The sequence below is a fragment of the Aquarana catesbeiana genome, linkage group LG06 (genome assembly GCF_042186555.1).
Source record: "Aquarana catesbeiana isolate 2022-GZ linkage group LG06, ASM4218655v1, whole genome shotgun sequence".
NCBI classification, from domain to species: Eukaryota; Metazoa; Chordata; class Amphibia; order Anura; family Ranidae; genus Aquarana; species Aquarana catesbeiana.
This window is the reverse complement of record NC_133329.1, coordinates 354,804,231-354,827,626: the sequence shown is the minus strand read 5'-3', so window position 1 is coordinate 354,827,626 and position 23,396 is coordinate 354,804,231. Positions and strand designations below refer to the sequence as shown.

The 23,396-nt window shown below is 44.0% G+C and overlaps 1 protein-coding gene across 4 annotated transcripts in view; it reads left to right on the top strand.

Annotated features, from left to right (window-relative positions):
• The first annotated feature begins 10,949 nt into the window (after positions 1-10,949).
• Positions 10,950-23,396, top strand: part of SLC4A10 (solute carrier family 4 member 10) — a 391,254-nt gene continuing 378,807 nt past the window's right edge. For 3 of the 4 annotated variants that reach the window (XM_073634046.1, XM_073634049.1, XM_073634045.1), the window contains exon 1: positions 10,950-11,343. In XM_073634046.1, coding sequence (XP_073490147.1) covers positions 11,296-11,343 — 48 coding nt within the window. In that variant the 5' untranslated portion in view covers positions 10,950-11,295. The remainder of the gene's footprint in view (positions 11,344-23,396) is intronic. The other variant, XM_073634048.1, reaches the window with a different exon arrangement.

The following is a 23,396-nucleotide window of genomic DNA, read 5'->3' as shown; positions in this document are numbered from 1 at the left end:
ACAAAGTAAGTAAATAGAAGCTTGTTGGTATGTAGACCTAGTAAAAAAGATATTTTTTTGTTGCATGTCTTAAGTCCAACACGTTTCGTGTATCAAACACTCTTCGGGGACAATTTTGCACCAGAATCTAAAAAAGGAAGGGGGGGTTCAAATAAGTGAAATTCAATATGCATTGTGAAAAAAGAAAAGTATGCATGTTTTTGATTGAAAAATGTATACTTTATTTTGCAAGAAAATATACAAAAAAACAAATACTTTAAACAGGGTACATCCAATCTGTACTGCGACGCAGCGCATAAATACACTACATTACAATACATCACCAAGCATACCAATAAATTACATTCATCCTGCGGTATGATGCCTAATGTGTTGTGCAGAGTAGTAATACCCCGAAACATCACATCATGCATGACGCCGCATTACCCTGAAAGCAGTACTTAAAAACATTTCACAAAAAGTCCAGTCATATAGTCAAATAACATTCAAATGGGCAACGGGTGTGATGGGGGGGGTGGAGAAGGTGGGGCAGGGGAGGGAGTAAAGAGTTCACAGGCCCGAAGCTTTATTTGAACTGCCAAAGGATACACGGGGGAGAGGGGGGAATGGGGAAATCTTCAGACCTCCTCTTCCTCCTTGAAGTCCATCAGGTGATAGTCTCTGAGCAGACTGTGAACCAGTCTGCGACAGTCCTCGATGGACATCCTCTCCCGCTGGTGGATGAGGCGCTTTCTGGCGCACCATAAAGCGTCCTTAAAGCAACACAGCACCCGCCAGGCACCGTCAATGTCCTCCTGTGAATGAGTTCCACAGAAGAGTCCGTTCAACACACCAAAGTGTGTGATTGCAGTCTGTGGTACAAAGTCTTTGAGTTCAGGTTCCAGGGCCCTCAACAGGTCCTGTGCAAAGGGGCACTCCCAGAAAACATGCAGAGCAGTTTCCTCCTGGATGATGCAAAAGGGGCAGTGCCTGTATCTACACAGGTTTCTGGCATGCATAAATGTCCTGAGTGGCAGCCCCCCTTGGATTGCCATCCATGCCAGATCTTTGTGCCTGTTGGTGAGTCTCTTTGAAGAAACATTCCTCCAGACCACTTTACAAGTGGCTGAAGGGAGGCCTGGAACAGTCTCAACAATGTCCGATGCTCTGATCAACTTGTGGATAGTTTTTGGCTTCCACAAGTCGGGCTTCACTCCATGTAGCCCCAGCTCCTTAATAAACTTGAAGGTGTCCAAGTAGTACCAAGGCGTGTCCCAGTTGTAGGAGATGGAGCTGTCCCATTTGTCCCATCCAAGGGTCCTCCAAAGAGGCAGGAGGAAAAAACGGGACATAGAGTTACCACCAGAGTCCACAGTTCTGTCCACCAATGTCCTGCGGATGCAGTTACAAGCAAAGCACACCCTCAATAGTGTAGCGATGTCGGGCACGCCCTTACCGCCCTTGAGGGGTTCCTTGAACATAACCGCCCGCTTCACTCTGTCCATTTTGGAGCTCCAGATGAAGTGAAACACCGCCCTGGTGATGGCCTTACAGGTGTTGACCCGAGGGGGCCAGGCCTGGGCGAGGTACTGCAACACAGGGAGAATCTCGCTGCGGAGTACCAGTGTTTTGCCTTCGATGGTGAGTTCTCTGAGGCTCCAAAGTCCAAACTTCTGTCGCATCTTTGACAGTCTTTCCTCCCAGGACTTCAGGGCTGCGCCCTCAGCTCCAAACCAGACCCCAAGGATTTTGATGAAGTCCGTCTTGACGCTGAAAGGAATTGGTGCAGAAGAAGGCAGGAACCACTTTCCGAAGAGCATGACCTCTGACTTCCCGCAGTTGACCTTTGCCCCTGAAGCTTGGCCGAAGTCCTCACAGGTCTGGGCGAGTGTGTCGATGGAGCGCCGGTCAGCACAGAACACCGTCACGGCGTCCATGTAGAGTGAGCACTTGACCTCCCGTCTGTCTGGTCCTGGTGCGGTGATCCCTCTGATCTCTGGGTTCCGTCTGATGCTTCGGGCGAAGAGCTCTATACAACAAACAAAAAGCAGAGGTGAGAGAGGGCAGCCTTGTCTGACCCCAGACAGAATTGGAAAGGGGTCAGTTTTCCAGCCATTTACCAGCACCAAACTAGAAATGTCAGTGTACATTACATTCACATACGAACAAAACATTTCCCCAAGACCAAACCTGCGCAGAGCTCTGCACATAAACTCGTGGGAGACACGGTCAAAGGCCTTCTCCTGGTCAAGACTGACCAGGGCCGCGTGCACACGGCGGCCATGAATGTACTGGACCGTGTCCCGGACAAGCGCAAGGCTGTCCGCAATCCTGCGACCAGGAATGCCGCAAGTCTGATCCGGGTGGATGATCTGTCCGATGACAGACTTCAACCTGTTGGCCAGGACCTTGGCGAGGATTTTGTAGTCCACGTTCAGCAGAGAGATCGGACGCCAATTTTTAAGATCCGATCTCTCCCCCTTCCGCTTATACAAAATCGTGATCATCCCCTCCCTCAGTGACGGAGGCATTCTGCCCTCCACCACCATCTCCTCGTACAGCTCGAGCAGGTCCGGGCCCACGAGATCCCACAGTGCTACATAGAGCTCAACTGGGAGACCATCGCAGCCCGGGGTCTTGCCTCGCCTAAAGGATTTAGCGGCAGAGTGCAGCTCCTCCAGCACCAAGGGGGCGTTGACGGTTGATGAACCTGCAGGATCAATTTGGTTAGTGATACCTGACAGGAACCTGTCGGCCGCCTGTGTGTCCGTTTCTTTCGGGGAGTAGAGGTTGGTGTAGTAGTCGCTGACCACTTTCATCACAGCCTTCTTCCCCTTCTGGAGTGTTCCGGTCTCGTCGCGCAACTCTGACAAGGGTGTGTGTCCTGAGTGGAGTTTCCTGAAAAAGAAAGAATTACACTTCTCACCTTTCTCAAGATTCTCCACCTTGGCACGGAAGACAATGTGCCTGGATTCTTCCTCGAAGTGTCCTTTCAGGCTCCTCTTGGTGTCCTCCAGGTCCTGCCTAACGTCCCAGCCACAGTGCTGAAGGTCCTGCATGGACTGCAACTGACGCTGCAGTCTCCTGAGTTCCCTCCTCCTGGCACACACGCGCTGGCGTCCCCTTGCCTGAAAGAAGCTACGCAGCTTAACCTTCACAAACTCCCACCAGTCACTTACCCTTCCGAAGAATCTCTTTTCCTCCGTCCAGGTGGCATAGGCATCTCGGAGTTCCCCCATCAATTCCTCGTTTTCCAGTAGGGTGCTATTCAGCTTCCAGGAACCCGGTCCGCGGGCAAAGCCCTCGCCCAGGTCACCCCGAAAGTGAATAGCCCTGTGGTCAGAGAAAAAGCAGGGGACCATGGAGAACTCACGATGCTTGACTGTTCTTGAAGTGAGCACGAAGTCAATCCTGGAACGCACAGATCCATCGGGTCGGCACCACGAATAGTTCACGGTCCCTTTCCCTATGGATCCCACGGCGTCCTGCAAGGAGGCCTCCGAGATCATCTCCTTGTAGGGAAGGCAAAGAGCCACTGACCCTAAATGGATACTCACATGCCAAAGGAGTGTGAACTCCATGAGGTCCGCAGTCACAAGGCCACCAACTGAGACTTTCTATGCCCACTTGCCTACCTGACCAGGGATTCCCAGCCATGTCAGTGAATGGACCAGATGAAATCAGTGGTTGACAAGGATGCGGTGGCAGCCAGCAACCATTGACAACATTATCAAAATATGGCTTTGTGGCCATATCTAGGCAATGATGTAACTGCTCTGTTCTCTGGTCATTTGCATACATGGCCGGGGTCTCCCGGACCTGCTGCTTCCTTAACAACTATTGACAGCCAGAAGTTGTCACATTCGTCAGTGCTGAATGCCTTAAATGTTTGGCATTCACATGAACAGCCAAACAGCCAGTGTTTGGTCCAGTGGCGGCTGGTGGCACCCCCCCCCCCCCCCCGCTCCCATTCAGTCAGGTCACCTGCACCCCCCCAGGGATCTCGCGGTCGGCTGGTCGGTCATCCATCCGGCACTTACCCCTTCTAGGTCCCAGGCAGGCAGCGCTGCGACAGGCGGGCATATCCTCCTCTGCCTCATGGCATCTTTCGCCGTGTGTCTCCTCCCGCCTCCTCCAAGGCGTTCAATAGGATCGCCTGTTCTTTCAGCCAATCAGGTGACGGGTCTCACGACCCACTTCCTGATTGGCCGGGAGGAGGATCAGTGTGAGAATAGCGAATATTAATTCGCTATTGTGCTCTGCTCCCCGAGCCCACCCTTTTTTGAAGCCTATTAGAGCCTCTGGCTCTAATCACGTGCTTCAATCTCCCATGGATGGGGGACAGGCCGCCACTGGTTTGGTCCAAACTTACATTTGAACTGAACACTGAGCTCATCTATACTGCTAAGTGATAAATGCCCAACCAACATATTTATATTCTCAACAGTTGCTTGTTGATGTTTATTTTGCAACTATTTAAGTCATTTTTTTAAAGCTGAACTCCAGGTTTCTTGTGACTGTAAGGCTCCGTTCACATCTAGGCGTTGTAGCACCCTGGAGTTTAGGCAGGGTTGCTCCTAAATTTACCTGCCAGAAGTAAATACCTTGGCTAATTGTTAGGGATCAAATTATTTCTCCCTAATTCTGGCATTGCTGCACCTTTCTCTTTTGCCGCTAAGTGGCCGGGTACCTGGTGGCATTATATACAAGAAGAGCAATGCAAGGTCAGATTATGGGTATATGGTCTCAGCCAATGGGCAGGGGTTTTTCTTGAATCCCTTGGCCTGCTGGGAGAACCTATATATTTGGGTGAAGTCAGGTGATCGGTGTTCTGTGCCACTTGGATGGCATGTGTTGTATTGCCCGGGGTGCTAGGACGGAGTTTGGGCCTATCCCGGGCACATCTGGCTGCTAGGCTGTCTGAGGGCCTATCTAGAAGCAAGAGAGCAGCGTAGGGTTGGGATTGCGGCTTGCCATCCAACCAGAAGTGACGGTTCTGCCGGCCGGAGAACCTGTCGTGGTCGGAGGTAGAGGGGAACCTGTCACCACTAAGGGGCCAACCACCTTATTACCAGGGACCACTGTGAGTAGCTGAAGCAAGTACCGGAGCAGTATTCCCAACAACCAGGGATAGTGAAGAATCGGGAAACTTCAGCAGGTATCAAGCCAGGAACCCGGCCAGCTGAGGTGACACTTGCAGAGCAGCCTTGTGTGTCAAGCCAATGACTGAGCAGGCCAGTGGGGTGAAGCTTGAGAGGTATTGTGAGTGCCAAGCTAGGGACCCAGCAGAGAGGTGGGGGTGATGCTTGAGGAAGATACTACAGTGACGATTGGAGGAGCTCAAGGGATTCAATGGCAGAGAATCATCTAGTCTAGTAAGAGAGACTGGGAGCTCAGTGGGCTGAAGTGATTGTAGTGGAAGCGAAGGAACTGCTACATGTTGTGTTAGAAACTGTTAAAGACTATTGCCATAGGAGACAGCATTTCTACACATGCAGATGTGGCATCTTGCTGGATGCCTTTCCTGCATGGCTGTCCTCCTGTTGAAGTCTCGGAGTCTGCTAATTGACATTGCTACTTCCCAAGGGTGTCCTGGCCCTAACCCTCTCTCCCAAAGTTCTGTTAAGAGAAAAAAAATCTCTTTTGCATTCAAGAAATGTCTGGCACCCAATGAATCTAATTGCTTTGCACCCACCATGCCCCACAACCCATCACATACAGAAAGATGTCAGGTATCTATGGCCCTAGAGAATCTCATTAGACCGAAGGAGGCCTGGGACCTTGCTACAGCATTTTAGGGCGATTTTCTGCTCTAAGCCTCAGCTCTAAAAATGCCAAACAAGACAAATCCCATTTATTTCAATGGCCCCTGCTCACATCTGAGCTTTCTGTCGCTTTAAGCAAAACGCCTGTTGCCCAAAAAAGTACACAATCTTCTTTTTTGGCAGATTACAGGCATTTTCCTGATTTTCATTGGTCACTTGTCAATTCAAAATGCCTGCACAAAAAGGCTACAGAAACGCCAGAAAACACCTGAAAAAATAGCAACGCCTAGATGTGAACGGAGCCATAATAATTCATTATTATGTGAACTATTTGCTTCGCTAACTGATGTGCCCACTGGAAGTGCTGTATAAACTGTATGTAGCATTGTTGATGCATCCTGCCCACGCTGCATGTCTTCTCAGTCCCAAAGTATCTCTTTTTTTAAGTTAGAAGGTTGAGGTGTGGAAATGTCATATATATATATATATATATATATATATATATATATATATATATATATATATGTATTTGCTTAGAAGTTTCAAATTGCTGCAGCAGACAGTAGACATAACATCAAATACGGATTGCCTGCCTGTGTTTCGTTTTCAGGGTAGAGGGTGGTGACAAGGTCTCTTTAAGTATCTTGGTGGATTCAGCTGTAACCTGCTTCTTTATCTAGAAAGGAAAATAGTTCAGGTCCATTCACTCTTTTTTGGGGAACAGAATCCCTTTCAGGTAAAAGTGTTATTGATGATTATTAATGATTAGATAGATATTGCTTCCTAGTCCCCCATATTGTTGAGGATCTGGTTCCCCCGCTCAAAAGCGACATATCCATAGATATTATTTTTAAGTATTGGCACACTGATTTGTAATTCATGAGCTGGATTTTACAAATCTGATACTTTACAGAGTCACAAACCTTCTCCGACTCTCCCTGATATGTGGGTACTGGTGTGCCCTTCCCAGAAATATCAGGAAATCTCCCCAAGTGGATACTCAGCAAAACAAACCTCACGGAAGATTTAATCTTTTTTTTTTATACTTGTTAGGTTGCTTTAACTGACATCATATGCAGATCGAAGCTCATCCCTTTGATCTGCAGATGAATGGAACTCAGTAAATACAAAAGTTACCATATTACAGTGTATCTATTTCCTGTGTAAACAGTGTTCATAAATATTATGTCAGAAGGTCCAGTTTTTTGACAGCAGTGGCTGTAATTTTTACATAGCAACTACCGTCTGTCATTTTGACAGCTGAGAATCGCAACCAAATAGGGGGGAATGGGTGCAGTGGTTAGGTTAGGTTGGGGCGTGCTGCAAACACCAACGCATTTCACTAAAATAGCAACGTTCTGCTGAAATCTCCTGATTTTCGCAGAAATTTTGAGGAAATTAAAACTCCTTAATCTATACATCAGTGGTCATCAACCCAGTCCTCAGGGCCCACTAACAGGCAGGTTTGCAAGATAACTGAAATACATCACAGGTGATATCATTTGCTGCTCAGTGATTGCAGTATTCTAGTCTGCATCTCCCCAAGGTAATACAGGCATACCCCACTTTTAAGTACACAATGGGGTTTATTTACTAAAGCTGGAAAGTGCAAAATCAGGCTCCCTTCTGTACATAAAACCTGGCCTGTTAGTGGGCCCTGAGGACAGGGTTGATGACCACTGCTATACATGATCAGTGGCTTCCAGCAAAGACATGTTCATTTTTCCTTACCTTAGGGCTCATTCACACCAGCAGGTGCACATTAAGGTGCTCATGTTGCATGCCTGGTGTGTGTGGTGCCCTCACACTGTGTTGTTAAAATGCATCAAAGTGCTTGCTTTTTTCTTTAACCTTATTTTAAGCTGAACTCTGGGAAAACTAAAAGTCCTCCCTTGTAGTAGGGCTGTACCCCCTTTGCAAGAGTAAAAGATGAATTCCAGGTATGGCATTTTTTACATATAGTAGTTATATTGGTCCATCTTGGACCAGTGTTATGCTGGCCATACACTATATGAAAAATCGGCCGCAATTTATACAGTTTGTTCGTTTTCCGGCCAGTTAATGGGTACAAAATTGATAATCGGAACGTTTTTGAGCCAAAAAAGGAAGGACAAGTTTGGAAATTTTCTGCCAAACGAACGATGAATTGAAAGGTTAATGTGTTTCCCGTCCGAACTGTCTGCACTAGGTATATGTAAAAAAAACGAACAAAAAAATGCATTCATTTATGTCCACTGAACGATTTAGCGGTCATTACATGATGGCACTATCGTTTGCGCTCACGACCGAATGTTCGTTTTTCGAAAATGGGTTCGGACAATTTTTCATATAGTGTATGGCCAGCATAAGTATGTACTGCATGTGCAATACCTGTGGGATCCCCATGGAAGCTGGAAATCACTGTATTTGGCACAGCTACTACAGTGATCTCCACTATCTTCTGGGCTGAGTGACTTTCCTCCTGTATTGTAAACACCTGGGAGAAGATTTATTAAAACTGGAGAGTGCAAAATCTGGTGCAGCTATGCATGGTAGCCAATCAATTTCTAACTTCAGATTGTTCAGTTTAGTTTTGATTAACCTCTTGCCGACCAGCCGCCGTCATTATACAGCAGCAGGTCAGCTCTCCTGCGCAAACTGCTGTAGGTGTACGTCGGTCTGTGCAGGGAGGCTAGCGGGCGGGTGAACGCCGCCCGCGATCACAGTGTACAGATGCAGAACAGGAAACTGCCTATGTAAACAAGGCAATTCCCCATTCTGCCTAGTGACATGTCTGAGATCTTCTGTTCCCAGTCATCGGGAAGAGCGATCTCTGTCATGTCCTAGGTAGCCCATCCCCCCTACAGTTAAAACACACCCAAGGAACACATTTATCCCCATTGTGTTAACCCCTTCCCTGACGGTGACATTTATACAGTAATCAGTGGCTATTTTTAGCTCTGATCGCTGTATAAATGTCACTGGTCCCAAAAAAGTGTCAAAAGTCCAATCTGTCCGCCGCAATGTCACAGTCCTGCTAAAAATTGCTGATCACTGCCATTATTAGTAAAAAAAAAAAAAGAATAATAAAAATGCCATAAATCTATCCCCTATTTTGTAGACGCTATAACTTTTGTGCAAATCAATCAATATACACTTATTGAGATTTTCTTTTACCAAAAATATGTAGAAGAATACATATTGGCCTAAACTGATGAAGAAATTATTATTTTATTTTAATTTTTGGGGGTATTTATTATAGCAAAAAGTAAAAAATATATATTTTTTTCAAAATTGTCTGTCTTTTTTTGTTTATGGCACAAAAAATAAAAACTGCAGACGTGAGCAAATAGCACCAAAAGAAAGCTCTATTTGTCGGAACAAAAGGACATGAATTTTGTTTGGGTACAGCGTCGCATGACCGCGCAATTGTCATTTAAAGCGACGCAGTGCCGTATTGCAAAAAATGGCCTGGTCATTAAAGCGGAACTTCAGTCATTTTTTCATCTTTCCATCTATTAAATCTTCTGCCCTTGTTGTTTTAACTTTGGATAGTAAAACTTTTTTTTTCTGCCAGTAAATACCTTATACAGCCCACTTCCTGTTTCTTGTCTTGTAAAAAGCCTAGGCTTATGACATCATACACAGCTCTCTCTCTTGCTCTCGTAAGAGTTTGCAGAAAGGGAGTCATAAGAGGGCCAACGAAAGTTGCAGAGCTGGAAGTGTGCTGTGTGTTGTTTGCTCCCCCCCCCTCGCTGCCACATTTGGCACCTTTCGGGGGGGGGGTACCTGTTTTTTCCAAGATGTGGTCCCCAAGAAGTTTGGTTTCCTTCCTCCTTCCCCTGCTGCCAGTCTATTCACATGTGCAGTAGGGAGCCAGCTGTGAAGGCTTTACTGACAAATTCCCTTACAAGGAATGGCGGTGGCAGCACCAGAGAGCCGATTGAAAAATTGGCTGGGGTGCTGCCATTGTGGGATCCCTGGACAGGTAAGTGTCCAGTATTTGTAACCGCTGACTTTCAATTTTTTTTTGGGGGGGGGGGGGGCTGGAGCTACTCTTTAATGCAGATAAGGCACTAAGTGAGTTTAATTACCAATATAATCAGCCACAGAACCTGTGTAATTAATATGTATTTGGTTTTAAAGGGATGAGGTGGTAACCCTAGTCTACTAGGGGAAGCAGAGGTTCAGGTAAGTAAAAGTGCTTTTCCTGTCCCCCAAATAGAAACGACCATTTATCCCTTGCAGAGTGGGGCACAGTCAGGGCCGGACTTACCATTGGGCTTGACTGGGGTCAAGCCCATGGACCCCGGCCAATAGGGGGCCCCGCGGGCCCTGCCCGTTTTGAAAGCCGCTGAGAGCCGCTGAGAGCTTCCAAAAGCCGCCGAGATACACAGGACATCCGGCTCTGTATCTCGGTGGCTCCATTTTTAAACTGAAAGGCTGCAATGACAAGGCAGCAATGACACTGGAGCAAGGCTGCACTGACAAGGTTACACTGACAAGGCTACACTGACACTGACAAGGCTACACTGACACTGATAAGGCTGCATTGATGGGCATTTAAATGTAAGTTTTTTTCCTTAAAATTCCCTCCTAAACTTGGGGTGCGTGTTATACGCCGGCATGTGTTATACGCCAATAAATATGGTAATTATCATTTTATCCATTTTTATTGTTTTTATTAATTGTGGACCCGGGACGAATACCAGTACAGTATCCCCCACTTATATGCTTATATATTTTCTACTTTTGTGAGTAGCCATTTGGCTGTTTTGTCTTGTCCAGTTAAACAGAAGTTCTTTAATACTGCGCTGAGTCTGGCGCACCTTGTCCTTTTCTATTTCTGTTTTATAGTGCTGTGCATATGTATAGAAGGTAGGGCCCGAAAGTGACTCAAGCCCAGGGGCCCCCACCACCCTAAGTCCTGCCCTGGGCACAGTCCCCTACATGGGAGGACTTTGACCTTTTCCGGAGTTGGGCTTTCATTTTTTACCTTGTGCGCAGCAGCACGTTGCTATGAATTATGGCACAATAAAATGCGCTGCAAAAAATGCAACGTGTCCTATTTTTTTTTTTTTTGTTCAAGGCACACCAACGCTTTGCTATAGGGCATAAGGCAAATGGCCTTGTCTATGTGCTGGGACTGAGCTGGGCAATGCTGCCCAATGGGGTGAAGGATCCATAGAAGTAAAACTCCCCTATTATGTTGATGGTTCCTATAAATGATGGTGATGGTCAGTAGCAGACTTCCCCTGTATAGGATTCTATATTAGCAACTATTAGATGTGGGGAGGAGGATAGAAAGACACAGAGCTCTTCCCAGCAGAAGTGCCCAGGTGGAATCCAGGGGGCAGGCTGGCATCCAGCTGTGGGCAGGTCCTGTGCCTAGGCACCACTGAGCACCCCCGACACTCCATGCTCAGCCTCTACACAGGCTAGGAGCCATGTGACTCGCTAGGACTTGGAGTGTGTAATTTCCTCCAGCTCCACTGCTACCTGACACGAATACTAATCAGCAGAGCTGACACTGAGCACTGCGGAGAGCACAGCACCGGCACACCGACACACCATGGAGATCAAAGAGCAGGGAGCGCAAATGGAGCCGCTACTACCCACGGTAAGGACCACCGAGCACCGGACAGCCGCTCATCAATGGGAGGGCACCGGCCGATCTCCTCCATCCATGGACCGGGCACTGCGATCCCTTCAATGGGGGGTGCTGAGTGTCCATCATATATACACCATATATATACCATCTATATCTATTGTCTTTGTATTGTTGTCTATATAGAATGATGTCTATATGGAAGGATGTGTATATATATATATAATCATGTATATAGTGATGTCTATTTGGAATGAATGGTGCCCATATCTAATGATGTCTATATGTAGTAATGTCTATATATTATGGTGTCTATAGGTAATGACAGTCCTCTGATATATGGTCCTCTGATTTCATGTCGGGGGGACATTAGTAGCTGTCAGAGGCTGCCAATGCTTGATATAGCATTTTGCAGGGGAATGCAGTATATGGCTCTCAGGCTGTGTATTTACTATGTGACTGAGGATCAGGCATTGTAACAACAGGCCCTCAATGTGTACAAGTTATAGATTTAATAATTATCTATCTATCTATCTATCTATCTATCTATCTATCTATCTATCTATCTATCTATCTATCTATCTATCTATCTATCTCTGTAACACCTGTCTGCATCAATGTCTGCTTACCTGTCTCTATCTCATCTATTATCTCTCCATCCATTTATTTCATGTCTGTGTCCCTATCTGCCCCTACATCCATCTATCTATCTATCTATCTATCTATCTATCTATCTATCTATCTATCTATCTATCTATCTATCTATCTACTTATCTATCTACTTATCTATCTATCTCCATTCATTTTCTGATTTTCTTGCCTGCATTACCCTTACAATCTATCTCTGTAACACTTCTTTGCATCCCTGTCTCAATCTTGCTGTATGTCTCTCTATCTATCTATCTATCTATCTATCTATCTATCTATCTATCTATCTATCTATCTATCTATCTATCTATCTATCTATCTATCTATTTATGTTATGATGGATGTTATCCATTCAGTTGTATCCAACTCTCAATGATTCTATGGGCCAGCTCATACATTTTTTGATCATATATTACTTTTAGTTGTTTCATGTTATGGTTGATGTCAGCTTTTTTGGTATCCAACTGTTGGGTTCTTTGGTGGCCTATCTATCTATCTATCTATCTATCTATCTATCTATCTATCTATCTATCTATCTATCTATCTATCTATCTATCTATCTGTTAGTCTATCAGCCCATTTACAACTTACAAGCTTCTCTCTCTCTCTCTCTCTCTCTCTCTGTCTCTAAATTCTTATCTATCTATCTATCTATCTATCTATCTATCTATCTATCTATCTATCTATCTATCTATCCCTCTCTCTCTCTCTCTCTCTCTCTCTCTCTCTCTCTCTCTCTCTCTCTCTCTCTCTCTCTCTCTCTCTCTCTGCGGTCTCTCTAAATTCTTATCTATCTATCTATCTATCTATCTATCTATCTATCTATCTATCTATCTATCTATCTATCTATCTATCTACATTGCTGCCCCTCAGTCTGTTTATCAGTCAATCTATCTGTTGCGCAGTCTCTAAATTCTAATTTACATGTCCATCTGTCTATCTATCTGTCTATCTTTCTGTCTATCATCTATCTGCCTAGCTGCCCGTCAGTCTGTCTATCTGTCTTTAATCTTTCTGTCTATCAAAGAAAATGACACCCATCCTTTATACATACAGTATTTTTATACACTAATGGAGTAAATTGGTCCTTCCTTTGAATGGTGGGATTATACATAGAAAGGAGGGCAATGCATGTGTCCTTCAGGTACATGGACACATATACATATGTACCTATATAAATCATCTCTTGTTTAATTTACAATTAAATGTACATTTGAGATCATTGCAGATCATCTGTTTACATTGCTGGCTACTTTTAGATGTATTATTTTATATCGTATACTATGCATACCCAGTCCTACGTTTTTTCTTTTCACATGCATTCATGGTGGCAAGTAAAAAACAGGCCATTTTCTTGCCATGTTACAGAAAAGATTTCTGTACATTTCTCTTCTTTTTGAAGGTAAGTTAATGGTTGGTTCGCAATGGCTTTGAACCAGCATCTTCTGGGAGACAGGTACTCTGAGTGGGTGTAAAATGTAGTGAATTATCGTGTACTTTCTGCAGGGACAAAAAGCCCCATGCTGTTGAAATCAGTCAATTAATCAGCATTGGCACCAATGATTATTCCAGAGTAACAGCCTCAGAAAAGCCCTGCTTCCTGACTCATAGATGTCTATAATTATTGCCAAGTGTTCAGGAGTACAGCTCATTGGAAAAAGAACATTGCATGTAAAGGTTGCCTCTGCAATCCCATTTTATGCTGTTCATTTTCGAAACAGTCAATTTCTACATTTTAACTCTCAAGACAGTAAATGGAGCTTTTCACAAATTATATTATTTGCGTTGGAAGTTACAGCAGAATCTTTTCTTTGCCGCTAATCTGCTTGATGTTGAAGTTGATGGGTAAACAGGAATTATAGTGGCAGGATATACAGTATGTATTTAAAAATGTAATGGATTTGAATATATTCATTGTGTACAGGTTACCTGGATTTACTAAATGGCAGTCTGCCATTTTTAACCACTTCAGCCCCGGAAGATTTGGCTGCTGAATGACCAGAGCATTTTTTGCGATTCGGCACTGCGTCTATTTAACCGACAATTACTCGGTCGTGCGACGCTGTACCCAAACAAATTTGACGTCCTTTTTTTCCCACAAATAGAGCTTTCTTTTGGTGGTATTTGATCACCTCTGCAGTTTTTATTTTTTGCGCTATAAAAAAAAAAAGAGCGACAATTTTGAAAAAAAAAACACAATATTTTATACCTTTTTCTATAATAAACATCCCCATTTTTTTTTTAAAAAAAGCTATTTTTTTCTCAGTTTAGGCCGATATGTATTCTTCTACATATTTTTGGTAATAAAAATCGCAATAAGTATTTATTGATTGGTTTGCACAAAAGTTATAGCGTCTACAAAATAGGGGATAGATTTATAGCATTTTCATTATTATTATTATTTTTACTAGTAATGGCAGCGATCTGCGATTTTTATCGTGACTGCGACATTATGGCGGACACATTGGACAATTTTTGACACATTTTTGGGACCATTGTCATTTATACAGCGATCAGTGCTATAAAAATGCATTGATTACTGTAAAAAAATGTCACTGGCAGTGAAGGGGTTAACACTAGGGGACGATCAAGGGGTTAACTGTGTTCCCTAGTGTGTGTTCTAACTGAAGGGGGGATGGGACTAGCTAAGGGAAGAGATAGATCGATGTTCATAATTTGTATAAACGCACGGGATCAGTCTCTTCTTCCCTCAGAGAATCGGGATCTCTGTGTTTACACACAGAGATCCCGGTTCTCGCCGTGTCACGAACGATTGCGGGAGCCTAGCAGTCATCGCGACCGCCGAGCACTCGCATCGGCTCCAGGGGTGGTGCGTGCGTGCCCCTAGTAGCCAAATAAAGAAGCAATGTAAAATAACGGCGATTTGCGCAGCCGAGCCATGTTGCCGCAGTGCAACTGCGGCGGCTGGTCAGCAAGCGGTTAAAGGGTCAGTCGACCAAACGCTGATATTTTTGGGTAGATGCCGGTAAGTGTTATATTCTATCTTTCTGGTTCTTTGGAGGCGAGATATGTGCTCAGGTCTGCCGCATGGCTACAGCTGTGATGTGGTTTATCATTAGGGTGCAAATGATGCTCGAAATCTAATTCATGAACTAAGGCTCTTTAAGAAGGAGCTTTCATACTGCTTTTGATAGGTTTGAACTTATATGTATCTGTGAGGGCCATCAAAGGTGTTTTGGCAAACCAGTTATATTTTTGTCCATCCAGTGCTGAGATTTACACAGCTCTGCGCCACAGCATAGCCATACTAACTAAGTGAGGGAATTGATCTTTCACTGCTACAGTTTTAATTTTACCCAAGAGTGTTCCTAAACCCACAACAGTAAAATCAGTATCTGTATATGCAGTAAAGAATGCTTGTTATACTCACTGTTGAACCTAAGGGGTTAATCCTCTGCATTGTGTATAAAGGCTGTTTGATCCTGTCTTCTCTGATTCTCCTCTTCTTTTACTGACTCCAACCCATCTTGTGATAGAGCAGAGGGGACAAGCTGCACATGCTCAGTTTGGTGTGTATTGCTAGAGAGTATTTCTTTTTTCTTGGGAGAGTGCATGTGATAGCACAGAGCCAGTCAGCACTGTCCAGACAGAGGGTCAGGGGAGAATGAAAACTCCTCCTACAAGCTTTACTAGGAACCGATAGAAGTCACAAGACTACTATATACTGCTGATCAGAAAAAGTATTTAGCAGTTTATATTTACTAAAAATGTTGCATTTCTGTGTATTGTGGGAGACCAGATATAGTGAATGCAGGTTCTGAGTTTAGTAACACTTTAAGGCTCATTTACACTTGTGGCCCAGGGGGAGTAAATTAGGTGTTGTACCGCCTCCCCCGACCACCCACCTTAACCTAACATGGCAGGCAGACGGGGTGGTACACATGCCTCTGCTGCAATGCTGTGCTTTGTGTAAAAAAAGTATACCCCGTGTTGCTTTGGTTGGCAGTACTGTCTCCCAATGTGATCCATTCAAGTGAATAGAGGCCACACCACAAACACCCTGCAACCGCATGTAATGCACATGAGTGCTGCTGTCCTTCAGGGGTTAGAACAGGTGTTGGAAAGGTGACATATTGGGGTTGATTTACTAAAGACAAACGGACTGTGCACTTTGCAAGTGCAGTTGCTCCAGAGCTTAGTAAATGAGGGGGGGGGGGGGGTTATCTCTGCCAAATTCCACCATTCAGTCATAAGCAAGCAAAAATTCTGTTTTTTTTTTTTTTTTTCCTTGCATGTCATTAGGTATTCTTTGTAGAGTGAAACTTAAAGTGGTGTTACACCCCTGCATTAAGGTAAAAAATGTTAACTACTTTAACTCCATTCACTAAGCTCTGGAGCAATTGCACTTGCAAAGTGCACAGTCTGTTTACCTTTAATAAATCAACCCCATAGACTCCCACCATGGATCACTTTTCAGAGGGGCAGTGAACATCACCTCAAGTAAAACGAGGCCTTACAGGTCCCCTCCCTGCCTCTACCCGATGCCTGGACAATGAAGTGACACTGTTGAGTTCATATCTCTGTTAAGTTCATACCTCTGCTCTCTCCATCTATTAGCACATTCCATGCATTATTGGCTCCTTGTGCGGCTTCTTCCTCCTCTTCTCCAAGCTCTGCTCTCCAGACTGTACAGTAAACAGAAAGAGACTGACATCAACTCAAATCAGGTCAAATCAACACTGCTTGCCTTTAAAAATACACTTAATGATGTATGTAATAATGTATTAAAAAATACAGAGTTGTTGTAATGTGTAAGCCTCATGTATGGCTGTAGTAAATGAAACAAACATAGCTGAAATCCATATAAGATAAAAGTCCATATAATTCTAGCTGAGGTCCTTCTCTGAAGTAGTACACTTTTTAATTATTTATGTAGTTGTTTATTAATAGCTCCACTCTGTAAACTTGGATGTCATCAAAAAATCAGTTAAGTTTAAAGTGTTACCCCAGCATTTCATATTTCTGATATGCGGCTGCTCTACCATGTACTTGTATGGGAAGGTATCCTGTTCTCTTTGTATTGCTTCCTTTGTGTGAAATCCCCAGTGTTTCTGCTGGTTCCTCTGCTCTCCTATTAATACTGACCGCACTAAGCAGGAATGCTCATGATGGTCAGTTCTCTAGCTGTGCTGGGAACTCAGCCTGCTCTCATCCAATGATTAGACTTGTCCTGACAGGCCCCCCTTGCACACCCTTTCACCAAGAAACTCAGTAACCTGTTGCTTCTCCTCCCCCCAGCCCCTATGCAGCTGAGAACAGTGGGAATGTGATCACTTATAAAAAGAGGGGAAAACAGGGATTTATTATATATTTTTTTTGTTTGTTTTTTTAATCTATGCATAAATGTTTTGTCTTTTGTTTCAATTTATACTGAATGGGCTGTTTTACAAGGTGATCATTTACAGTCACTTTAAAGAGGAACTGCAGTCTGCTCACATAATTTGTAATAAAAACACCCTTGCCATTCTGAAGCTTCCCTTTAATCATTTTGCATATTATTTTATATATACTGTGATTCTGTACTTGCCAAATATGCCACAGAAATCTCTCTCCACTGAGTCTGGCTGCATCCATTTTAACTGTGGGCAGCTGAAACTGCTGCCTGTTCACTTCCTGGATTTACACAGACACACATCTCCAGCTCTGCAGCTCTCATTGGCCCTCTTATGACTCATCCTTCCATTCTTCCTGGCAAATTCTCACAAGAGTGAGAGAGGGAGCTGTCCATGATGTTATAAGCCTAGGCTATGATCAGACCAGAAACAGGAAGTGGGCCGTATAAGGGATTTACTGGCAGAAAAAAAAATGTTTTACTATCCAAAGTTAAAACAACAAGGGCAGAAGATTTAATAGATGGAAAGAAAAAAAAATCACTGCAGTTCCGCTTTAAAGAGAAGTTCGGGAATACAAAAAATAACTAATCATACTCATCTAGATGGTTGCAGCACTGATCCCAGCAGCAGCTGTCCTCCGCCGGCTCTACACAAAAAAAAATTGAAACATAAACCCCCCCCCCAAAAAACAAAAACAATGGCTAGCAATACACTCTAAATTCATAGAATTTAGTGTTTGAAGTAAACACAGGTTCTCTTTAAAAGACTAAACATAACACCTTTAATAAATGAAGCCCTATGTCTCTAACACTATATCCAGTACTGCATATACTTTCTATTTGTAATAAGTTGGAAAAGAGAACTGTAAGAAGCTATTGGTTTAAAGAGATTTACTTTTTAATTAAGGACTGTGATTTTTATAGGCTATAAAGTATTCTGGGAATTCAAAATATTTGTGCTTCTATGGCTAGAACTCTATAGAGCTATTCTACTCTACTACTTTGGGGTTTGCACTGTATTCCTCTATACACTGCACACATTTCTACAAAGCTGAACTACATAAGCATCTGAGCAGAAAACTGTACAGTCTGCCTACTGATCTCAGTACTTCCTCTGCTATATTTGGAAGGCTTCAAGGTTGGATTGACATTGGCTTGATAAGCTAGGAGCAAGATGACTTGTTTTTTTTAATCATTGTCAAAACAAATGTTTTTACATTGCTGCTTTTGAGTTTTATATATATGATTGAGGGATGATTCACTTTTCATGGCTGTGCTGAAATAAATGACATCCTTAACTTTTACTGGCAGTTTATAAAAACTTAAACTGGACATACACAGTAAACTGATTGCTGACATTGGTGAGCAATCGGATGTTCATGCAGGACCTGACTGTATTTTGGTGTCTGCAACAAAGTTTTCACCTCTAAATTGGAACATTCTGTTCTCCTGAGCCCTCCTGATTAAGATGACGGTTCAGAAAAAGGAAGGCATGTCTGAAACGGTATTGGGAGTCAAAAAGTAATAAGTCTGAAGTGCGATGTATTTATTTTTTATCAAGTGAAATTCTTCACAAATGCAGTATTAAACTCAAGCACAGACTCTCCCAAAATGGCCGCCAGAAACCTGCACTTGACTGTGGTGCATAGGGACATAATTTATTGTCCGTTTTCCTGGCTTCCAGGTATAACGCTGGTGTGCCTTGCTGCCCCCTTCAGCACTTGTGGGTATCCTTTCATACAACACTACAGAATTTAAAGAGAGGGTGCACCGGCCTAGCCTATTACCACTAAACAATTTTATTCCATAGATAAAACAAGTGATATACTCAAAAACGTATAACAATGACAAGCATATCGTAAAATACAGATGAGACTGCCTCCAGATCCACGCCGTTCAGTAGATAGTATTGGAAGACTTTTCAGCTTCCAAAGTGGCTTACGTGTTTCAAGGGGCGAGCCCTCTTCTTTAGAGCCACTGTCATGCATTTGTGAGTATAGCACTTGTCTTATTTATGGACTAAAATTGTTTAGCGGTAATGCGCTAGGCCGGTGCACACTCTGCTGTTTTGTAGTGTTGTATGAAAGGATACCCACAAGTCCTGAAGAGGGCAGCACACCAGTGTTTGTGAGTATACTACTTGTTTTTTTTTTGGAATAAAATTGTTTGCAGCCGCTAGGATTGCTTTTACATGAAAGCGGACTGCTGGCTACAAAGAACAATATCAAGATGATACTTAAACCTGCAGGCATCATTCTGGTATAACCACTCAAAGTACAGCAACATACCAGTATCTTGCTGGTCCTTGTTGGGCATATACTGTAATGTTCTTTTTTTTCATGCAGCCTGTAAGCTGAACGAAAAAAGAGATTGATCGGTGGGTATGCCCACCATTAGATTATCGCCCCGCATCCACCCATGATGGGCATACATGCACCATTTTTTTTTTTAACTGTGGTGGTGAAATCACCTCCTACAGTGCTGGAGTCGCTGATTTATGTATAGTGAGAGCAAATGCTGTTGCTGTCAAGATAAATAAATCAGTGCTGCAGCTGAATGGCGTACCTGAAAAGCAAACAATGGTAACAATAAAACATTAACTCAATAAAACAACAACAATCTGTGCCAAAAAAAGAGTAATAAATATATGCCGAATCATGAGGGCAATCCGCCCCTAATGTTAGGGGCAAATCGTCCCTCCACCCCTGGCCCCATGCTTCGGCATATATGCTCTTTTTTTTTTTCTTTTTTTACTGTAGTGGTGAAATCACCTCCTACAGCGATGGAGTCGCTGCATTATGTATCGTGAGAGCAAACGCTGTTGCTGTCAAGTTAATAAATAAGTTCTGCAGCTGTACGGCGTACCTGAAAATAAAATAATGTTTAACAATAAAACACAGTAAACGGTAAAGTATAAAAGAATTACATACCTGAAAAGTAATCATGATAAAACATAGTAACAATAAAACATTGCAGTTAAAAAATACAGTAAAACAGAGCAGAACAATAGAGAGAGAACTTTGGAGAGAGAATAGAGAAAGAATAACATGACAACTATTTTTTGGCTTATTTATTTATTTATTTATTTATTTATTTTTACTTTTTTTTTTTTCTTACACTTTTATTTGTAACTGTACCTTTAATGGTTCCAGGTTTGGCCCTCTAAAAATGCGATGGAGACCCTGTGAAAGTGTGTCCTAGTCTGTGCAGTGCTGTACCCTACACTGATACCCCCGGCGATTAGTTTTTACGGTGCCACATGCGCCAATTCCATGATCAGACAAGTGACTAAAAAGTGGCACACTTGTGTAATAATTGTCCACATACAAGTGGTACCCCTTTCTGAATAAGGGTGACACCAAGTCCCACACAATCTCACCAGCGCTCCCTATGTAGTCTGGGCAGTTCTCCGGCTCTACGTAACTATCTCTTCCCTTGTAAACCATAAAACTATATGTATAGCTTGTTGCCCTGTCACAGAGCTTATACATCTTGACCCCGTATCTAGCACGCTTGCTGGGAAGATACTGTTTGAATGACAAGCAGCCAGAAAACTTAATCAGGGACTCATCAACGCAGTCAACTTGATCGGGAGTAAACAAGGCTGCAAACTGTTGGTTGAAGTGGTTTACAAGGGACCGAATTTTGTAGAGCCGATCGTATCCAGGTTCAATGAAATGCATGAACCGCAAGATCTGCTTGTATCGTGTCCTGGTCATGGAGGCACAGAACACGGGCATATGGTGAATTGGGTCAGTGGACCAATATGACCGCAACTCACTTTTTTTAGTTATGACCATGAGGAGGGATAGGCCCAGGAAGGTCTTAAATTCGGAGACCGTAACAGGTCTCCAATCTCTGGCAAGGGTCAACTGGGGATTAGCAGTGATGAACTGACCAGCATACAAATTGCTTTGGTCCACAATAGATCTATAGAGATCTTCCGTGAAAAACAGCGAATAAAAATCAAGTGACGTAAAATCAACTGTTTCCACCTGAATTCCGGGTTGGCTAGTGAATGGGGGAAGTACTGGTGCTGCAGAAGTGGTGGGCTCCCAATTCGGATTGGCAAATGCAGCAAGAAGGGCACTATGGGCTCGACTGGCATGTCTTTGTTTTCTTGGTGGCTGCGGGACACTACTTGTCCTAGCCACCTCACCAGCTTGAACTACACTAAAGGGACTCGCCACGTCACCAAGTGTTACTGCAGTGCTGGATGAAGGACCAGGATGTACTAGGCCGCTGGTGCTTGCCAGTTCACCAGAAGGATGAGTGGCACTAGTACTGGCTCTCTGCTCCATATGAGAGCCCTGCGGTTCTTGCACCTCAACAACAGCAGAAGAATGGGGTCAGGTACGCCTGACCTTGGCAGGGACCACTACTCCATCATCAGAGCTCTCTGTCAGGGTCCCGCTGCTGTCTACAGGATCGTTTTCTGAGCCTGAATCTGACAGATGGGTGACTTCCTCTTCACTCTCATCTGTCATGTTTAGAAACTTGTAGGCCTCTTCACTAGTGTACCTTGGATTGGACATTTTGGCCTCTAAATTTATTGGTACAACTAGTGAGACTCACAGGAAAAAGGAGCACCTGACTGTCAGCGACTGCTTCAAACACTGCTAAAAAAAACTGTTAGCGTTCGCAGGGATCAGGCCTGACTCTGCAAACGCTGCAGTTATGTGGTTAGTGTTTTGTAAGTGACAGTGATCGATTGATACTGCACTTGGGTGGGCTAAGCTGGGCTGGGCAGAGGGGCTAAACGCAGGTGCTAGCAGGTATCTGGGCTGATCCCGCTAACACTGCATTTTTTGGGAACCCTAAACTACTGGAGACGCTAGTATAGCATGATCAGATCAAAGATATTGATCCATTCAGACACTATACTACTAAAGGAGGTGTATGGTGCGTGCGTGGGTGTTAGTGCTACTGGCACTAATCTGACGATGCCTGGGGCGACGCAGACCCTAACTGACGCTAAATCCATTCAGACACTATACTACTAAAGGAGGTGCATGGTGCGTGCATGGGTGTTAGCGCTACTGGCACTAATCTGACGATGCCTGGGGCGACGCAGACCCTAACTGACGCTAAAAGCTAAATGATTTCACCCGCCATGTGATCAGGGGGTTAAACCTTTATTTAGGTAATATACACTAATACGGTGATCACTGGTACCCTAAGGCTACCTGGGCCTACCACTTACTGCCCTAACGCTGATTAGTGTCACAAATGACACCAGTACAGTGATCAGTGAAAAATATGACAACTGCACTGGGTGACACTGTGACACGGAGTGAGGGGGTTAACTGGGGTGGCGATCGGGGGGTGATCAGGGGGTGACAAGTGTGCCTACGTGATGTCTCCTCTCCTCTCTCTGGAACGAAAAGAGTTCCACGAGGGGAGATGACATCACTTCCCCTGCCTGTGTTTACACCTACAGGCAGGGGAAGGATTCCATTCGCCAGAACCGATCAGCAGGTCCAGGCCATAAATCATTGGCCTGAACCTGAAGAATGATCGGTTCTGGGTCGAATACGATGTTTGCAAAATCAGGGGGGCGCACTCGCGCCACGTATAGGTACGGGATTTCATGCAGCATTGCAGCAAATGTATGCGACATGGTCGGGAACCGGTTAAAGTCTATTCTTACTCAGACTGCAGGATTTCATGAATGGCAGTCCTCACCCTGACTGAAGGATCATGAATAGTTGTCCTAAATCTGACTACACAACACCATTAATTGCCTTTTTTTAGTCCAACTATAGGACGTTAATGAATGGCTGCCCTATGCCTGACTGCAAGACCACATGAATGTCTGTCATATGTTTGTCTGCAGCAGTGTTAATTTTGTAGACAAAAATATTTTCATCGTAGTTTGCATGAGCTGCATGTTTTCAGGGATGAAAACGAAATGAAAATAAAATTCGAATTAAGTCAATTGACAAAAACTATGATGAAAATCAATTCCAAAATGTGAGGGAGGGACGTTTACCCACCTGAACTTCCACTTTCCTTGGAGCGCTGCCTGTCTGTTAAAGCCCCAGCCCCCTGACTCTATCGGCAA